Source organism: Bos taurus, chromosome 6, assembly GCF_002263795.3.
Source record: "Bos taurus isolate L1 Dominette 01449 registration number 42190680 breed Hereford chromosome 6, ARS-UCD2.0, whole genome shotgun sequence".
In the NCBI taxonomy this organism is placed as follows: domain Eukaryota; kingdom Metazoa; phylum Chordata; class Mammalia; order Artiodactyla; family Bovidae; genus Bos; species Bos taurus.
In genome coordinates, this window is record NC_037333.1 from 102,670,093 (window position 1) to 102,677,053 (window position 6,961).

The 6,961-nt window shown below is 51.0% G+C and overlaps 1 protein-coding gene across 1 annotated transcript in view; it reads left to right on the forward strand.

Moving 5' to 3' along the window:
* The window catches only part of LOC523503 (epididymis-specific alpha-mannosidase), a 45,530-nt gene extending 38,883 nt beyond the window's left edge, over positions 1–6,647 (forward strand). The window contains 4 exon segments of the mRNA XM_002688412.6: positions 907–1,044; positions 3,120–3,232; positions 5,041–5,161; positions 6,410–6,647. Coding sequence (XP_002688458.2) covers positions 907–1,044; positions 3,120–3,232; positions 5,041–5,161; positions 6,410–6,507 — 470 coding nt within the window. The 3' untranslated portion in view covers positions 6,508–6,647.
* The last annotated feature ends 314 nt before the right edge of the window (positions 6,648–6,961 follow it).

Consider the following 6,961-nt stretch of genomic DNA (forward strand, 5'->3'; position numbering starts at 1 on the left):
TGGTGTCATCTGCATATCTGAGGTTATTGATATTTCTCCCGGCAATCTTGATTCCAGCTTGTGCTTACTCTAGCCCAGCGTTTCTCATGATGTACTCTGCATATAAATTAAATAAGCAGGGTGACAATATACAGCCTTGACGTACTCCTTTTCCTCTTTGGAACCAGTCTGTTGTTCCATGTCCATTTCTGTTGCTTCCTGACCTGCATATAGGTTTCTCAAGAGGCAGGTCAGGTGGTCTGGTATTCCCATCTCTTTCAGAATTTTCCACAGTTTATTGTGATCCACACAGTCAAAGGCTTTGGCATAGTCAATAAAGCAGAAATAGATGTTTTTCTGGAACTCTGTTGCTTTTTTGATGATCCAGCAGATGTTGGCAATTTGATCTCTGGTTCCCCTGCCTTTTCTATAACCAGCTTGAACATCTGGAATCTAATTGGTCCTGATCAAATCACATGATCCAAGCCTGACCAATCACTGTGGCCTGAGGTGTTGTGAGGCACCAGCATCTTCAGCCAGAGCCCAGAGTTGAACAGAATGTTTCCTAGAAGGAGAAGAGCTGAGGTCCCTCTGAGCAGAGATAGCAATAGATGACAAAAAGGGGAGCTGACATCCCAGACCTTGAACAGCAAAGAGAAATCTATGCTAACTTCCTATGTGATCTCGAAGAAATGAAGTTCCCTCTCTGGGCCTTGTCTCTTCGTTTATAATTTAAAAATGGCTGCACTAGAGATTCAAGGTGGTTTGAGGCATTTTCAACAATAGATGCTTCAGGCTGCCTGTGGTGTGGGCCACAGGTGGGAGGGGTGTGAGATTGAATGAAATGGGTGACTTGGTGGGAGAACTCTGAATGCCCAGAGGAAACGTTTGGCCCAAACCCTCTCCTTGCATCCATCTGCCTTGCAGAGACTGCCAGGATTCACCCACACCCCCAGCATCAAGAGGCTGTGACACTGCCCCCAAGCATCCACCTGCAGATCCTCAGCATCCCAGGCTGGACTTACAACTCGAACCACACAAAGCACGTGAAGAATCTTCGGAAAGGTGAGGCAGGTGTTCAGATGTCCAGACTCACTCCTGTCTTCACGTGTCAACCAGGTCCCCAAGCCCGTCACCAGACAAAGGCGCTCTCCCCAGAGTCATCCAGGCTCTGTGAGGTCACCCGGTTCCCTTATCTGCCAAATGAGGAGACAGAGGCCCACTGAGAGGCAGGTCACTCAGCAAGCTGGGGACAGGTGGGCCTGGATACCATCTAGAACGCAATGATCGTATACAGAGGGGAGCCCCCAGCAGGGCATCCGGGAGGACCTCCTGGTGGAGGAAACAACCACCAGAAAGCAATGCATCATATTGCCAAAGCCCCTGGTGCACCTTATCTGCCCCTTTACACGCTTGCCAACAAAGGTCCGTTTAGTGAAAGCTATGGTTTTTCCAGCAGTCATGTATGGATGTGAGAATTGGACTATAAAGAAAGCTGAGTGCTGAAGAATTGACGCTTTTGAACTGTGGTGTTGGAGAAGACTCTTGAGAGTCCAAGGGAAATCCAAGGAGATCCAACCAGTCCATCCTAAAGGAAATCAGTCCTGAATGTTCATTGGAAAGACTGATGCTGAAGCTGGAAACTCCAATACTTTGGCCACCTGATGCGAAGAACTGACTCATTGGAAAAGACCCTGATGCTGGGAAAGATTGAGGGCGGGAGGAGAAGGGGATGACAGAGGATGAGATGGTTGGATGGCATCACTGACTCAAAGAGTTTGAGTAAACTCTGGGAGTTGGTGATGGACAGGGAGGCCTGGTGTGCTGCAGTCCATGGAGTTGCAAAGAGTTGGACACAACTGAGCAACTGAACTACTATTTACACTCTGAGCATCTCAAACGGGGGGCTGACTGTGCCTCAGCCAACCCCCTATTTCCAGAGACCCTCCAAGGGCTGGCACACTCCAGTGTAAGGTCTGCAGGATGAGAAGCAGGAGGGAAAGGAAGAGGCAGAGGCCAAATGCCACCTTTGTGGCTAATAAAGTGGGCATTGGAGGCTGTGGCTCTATCCTGCAGCCAGGTGACTTCCTAACACTGACCTCTGGGGCATTGCTCCATGTGTCACAGAAGAGAAAGGGGGAACCCCCTGGCATGGTAGAGCCTTCCCTATAGACCTGTGTGTGTTGCCAAGCCCGCTGAGAGCATGCCTCATGGAGGCAGTTGTACCTAAGAGGAGGAAAAGGGGCTGGACCAAGCAGATTATTTCTTCTAAAGAGAAGTGAGTTGGGGCCAACTCTGGGGAGCATCAGTGGATGGTGTGAGGGTCCCCTGCCTCCCTAGACCATTAGAATCCCAAATCTCAATCACCATCTTCATCACAACCATATCTTCATCATCATCACCATCAACACCATAATCACCACCACCACCACCGTCATCGCATCATCCTTTTCGGGAGCCAGAAGACCTTGTCTGTGTCTAGAGCTGCAGTCTGTAAGCACCTCAACTAGGAAGGCAGAGAAGAGGTTTTGCAAGCCTCCTATGCTGCAGTAACAAAGAACCCAAATTCTCATGGTCCAAACACAACACAAGGTTATTTTGCCCTTACCCCACATATCCAGGGGTGGGGGGAGGCGGTCAGCAGGGAAGTTCTTCTCGTGTGGTCACCAGGGACCCAGCAGATGGATGCAGCATTACAACACATGCTTCCTCATCTCAGAGGCAGGAAAAAGCCTTGCTCATGGTTGGGTCATCCTTGGGGTTAGGAGACCCTTCACAGGGGCCAAGGCAGAGAGTATGTTCCAGAGATCTGGAAGATTTCAGGACAGGAACAACGATGATCATAAAGTGAATGAGGATGAAGACTTTCCAGACATTGGCATCTATCCCTGTGTGGGTGGTGGGAAGCCTTAACATTGCCTGAGTCTGGGTTGGAATTCTCCCTTCTCCTTCTTCCTTCCATGCCAGCTGTGTGGCCTTGGACAAGTGCCCACCCCTCTCTGAGCTCTGGTTTCTTTGGTGTCAAATGGGCACCATGTTTGCTGCTGCTTAGGGAGGTTGAAGATGTGAAAAGGAGGTGAGTGTGTAAAGTACCAGGCATGGTCAGGAGTCCTCATTGCCACCTGCCTTCTGCCCCCAAGACAATAAAGGAGAAGCCAAGGCAGAGTTCCGCCGAGTCCTGCTGCGGCTCCACCATCTGTATGAGGTGGACGAGGACCCTGTCCGGTCTCAGCCTGTGACGGTGAATCTTCAGGTAACCTGTCCCGCCCCACATCCCGCTCCTGGATCAGAGTCAGGACCCATGAGCAGATGAACGCAAGGCAGGCAAAGCCCAAGTGTGATGATCCTGACTCAGATGCCACCTTGGCAAAGACATGCATCAAGACCATCATGAAAGGGAGTGAGGGTCGGTGTCGGGGGGCATCAGGGCACCCCTACCCCACTTCCTCTCTCTTCCTGGTCTTGATTTTTCAGTGATTCCAACATGCATGTGTTTTGTTTGTTTTCTCCTTTTTTCTCACGGTAAATCTTTATGAGAAGTGAAAGTGTTCATCGCTCAGTCGTGTCTGACTCTGGGACCCCTCGGACTATAGCCTGCCAGGCTACTCTGTCCATGGGATTCTCCAGGCAAGAATACAGGAGTGGGTTGCCATGCTCTCCTCCAGGGGATCTTCCCAACCCAGGGATTGAACCTGGGACTCCTGAATTACAGGCAGATTCTTTACCATCTGAGCCACCAGGGGACACTAAATCTTTTTATACAACACAAATAGCATTTGAGTTATCCAAAAAAAAAAAAAAATGAGGGAAATTTTGAACAGACTTCCTGGTAAGTGATCAGAGTCACACAGCCCAAGGTAAAAGTCCAGGCATCTCTGCTGGGTGTCTAGGCCTCTGGGCTCTGAGCCTCAGTCTCCTCATCTGTAAATGGGGAGGTCAGAGTCTTTGTCCAAAGGGATGCTGAGAGGTTTTGGGTGATGGTGTACACGCAGGTGCCTGGCACCCTGGGGGCTGATGGATATCTCTGTGCCCAACCTCGGTCCTCCTTCCCCTCCTGACCCCAACATGACCCTCTGACCCCCACCACCAGGTAAGGCTGTTTCTGCACAGCCCAGCCACATCCTTTCCCCAGAAGATATGTGAAGACACCTCATTTCTTTCCAGTCTGCACTCTTTATGGAGCTCTGAGCTCTTTAGTCATCTCCTGCTCACAGGGAATTTCTGTAAATCTCTCTGTTGTTGCCTTGGTTTCACTGATACCTGTGGTCTCAACCCAATCTGGGAGAATCCCAACAACCCCACCTGGAGCCAACGTTATGGTATCTTCCCAATGTCCCCCTTTCACAGCTCTTACCATGGAGACAGGGGTCGGGGAATGATCTCTTTCCTTGCCTCACTTTCATCAGAGTCAAGGCCAACTTCATCTTCCCACCTGACCTTATCAGCGTGCTGGCCTTGTTTCTTCCTACTTGCCACCTCTTGCTCACGAGCTGGTACCAGCCTCAGAAGCAGATGTAGAGGTGGTGGGGGTGGGGCAGCGGGGAATGGAGTGGGGATGGTAGCAGCAGCGGAGCCTCACCCTCCACGCTTTCTCTTGCCATCAGCACAGGGAGCTCCTGCAGAACAATCCCCAGCCGTCTGGTCAGCAGACTGTCCTCTCCAGGGCAGGGCCAGAATGACTGTCCCTGCCTTCCCTCTTTGCACAGTCAGTGCATTTTGGGGAAAACGGGATGGATACCCAAGACTGACTTCATCCCAGGGGCATACAGGGCACCATCTGAGCATCTCCAGGAGGAGGGACTCAGTGATGAGAGCAGTTCTAAGTGCCTGCCACCTCCTGGCATGCCCATCCAGCTCAGCCCCACTGGGGAGAATGTGCCTCCCTGGCCTCAGTTTCTTCATCTATATAATGGGACTGCTGTTCTTTACATGGAGATTTACTCTGAGAATGACATGCAGGAAGATGTCATGCCCTGGGCCTGGGTGTTTCCATGCCTGCCGCTGTTTTGTCCTCTGCTCTGGGGCTGGGTGCTCACCCCTCTCTGTGCTTCTGTCCTGCAGTCTGTGCTGCAGGGTCTGGGCTCCGTGGTGTCCGTGGAGGAGCGCTCACTCACAGGGACCTGGGATGTGAGCACACTGCACCGCTGGCGCTGGCCAACTCAGGAACCTGGCCACCTCAGAGGTTTGTGCACCCCCGGTTCAGGCTGCCCCCCAGCCCGGGATTCCCTGCCTGCCCCTCGCCTGGGCTCAGGAGCTGGACAGACCTGGCTCAGATCCCAACTCTGCCCCCTAAGACCTGTGTGACCCTGAACAAGCCGCTCTCCTTCTCTGAGTCTAAGCCTTCTTGAATCTACCACAGTAGGTTAACGAAGGGTTCAGTTCAATCTCCACTTGCCAGGACTCCACACAGAATGTGTGTGTGTGTGTCTGTGCGTGTGTGTTCGCGCGTGTGCGCACACATACACACATGCGTGCACACATACGCGCATGCACACACGCCTACAGATATGTCCAAGATTACTATCCTGCCCAGAATGCAAGTGTACCCTCAGCAAGTTCTGACGTCTCCCGTGCAGTGCATCACATCGCACACCCCACAGTTAGCTCTTGGAAACCGCTTCAGCCTGATTCGTGCCTCTCAGTCTATACTTGTGCTGTTTCTTCTTGGAATGCCCTTGGACATCTGGACAGCTCCTAATCAAGCTCCCCCAGGTTCAGGTTTGGGTCAGCTGCCTCCTTTGCTCTGTCTTTCCCCTCATTTTGATCTGATTCTTTATCTCTTCTTTGTCTACTGCACATAACATAGTCTGGGTACATAGTCACTATTTGGTAAATGGATGAATGGAAGGATGGTTGATAGGAAAAAAGGCTGTAAGAAAGGAAGGTAGGTAGATGGATGCTGGATGGGTGGATTATGGGTGATGGATGGATGATGGATGGATTGACAGATGACAGGAAGTAAGGAAGATGAATGAGCAATTTATGAATGGATAGAAGGAAGTGGAAGGAAGGAGAAAGGATGAAAGATGGATTGTTGAGTGGGTAGAAGTTGGATGGATGGATAGAAGTAAGAAAGATGGAGAGCAGCATGGATTTATGGATGGAAATGTGATGGATGAATGGATGGATGTAAGGAGGATGTATTGGTGGAGGATAGATGGATGGTTGGGTGGATGGACGATGGATGAATGGATGGAGGTTGGGTAGGTGAATGAGAATGAATGTATGTATGATTAGACCAAGAGATGGAAGAATGGTTGGACTGAAGGATGGGTGGATGAATGGATAAATAGATTTCATCCCAAGGGTGAAGCATGAAAGCGAGGGTGTAATAGGGAACAGTGTTGTGGGCGGATGCTGGAAAGAGGTGACCTGGGAAAGCTGGTGGCTCCAAGGGGCAACACTGGACAGATCATCTCTGTCCTCGCAGGCAATTCCAGCCATCCTTCACTGCACCCAGGGAGTTTCACCATCACCATCCATCCAAAGGAAATCCGGACGTTCTTCATTTACTTTAAAGAGAGATGAGCCCTTGGCAGATTCTGTGGCCCCAGGAAGAATAGCCAAGTGGAATGCTGAGCAGGAACAGCTGCCAATCTGGTGGGTGAAGGCAGGAAATGGATGGATGTGGGGTGTTTTTGTTTCTCAAATAAAAACTGTGTTAAGGATCTGTTTCTTCCCCTGCACACTAGAGCCAGCCTTCTCTCTCCCCTCCCTTCCTCTCATGAATGATACATACACGCTCACACTTCCTCCTCCATTCCAAGAGGCAAGACAGGAAGTTCCTCTAAAAACAGCAGGAATGCCCACAGTGGTGCCAAAATTCATCGGCCTGCAGGCCCTGTCAGTTCCCATCAGGACCAATGCTAAGCATGGCCCTACTGTGTGCGGCTGCCTTCCCAGGGTGGACCCAGGCTGGTGACACCGGCACCATGTCTCTATCTGTGGTCCACGTGCGGGAGCTTCAGCACTGAGCTCTGTG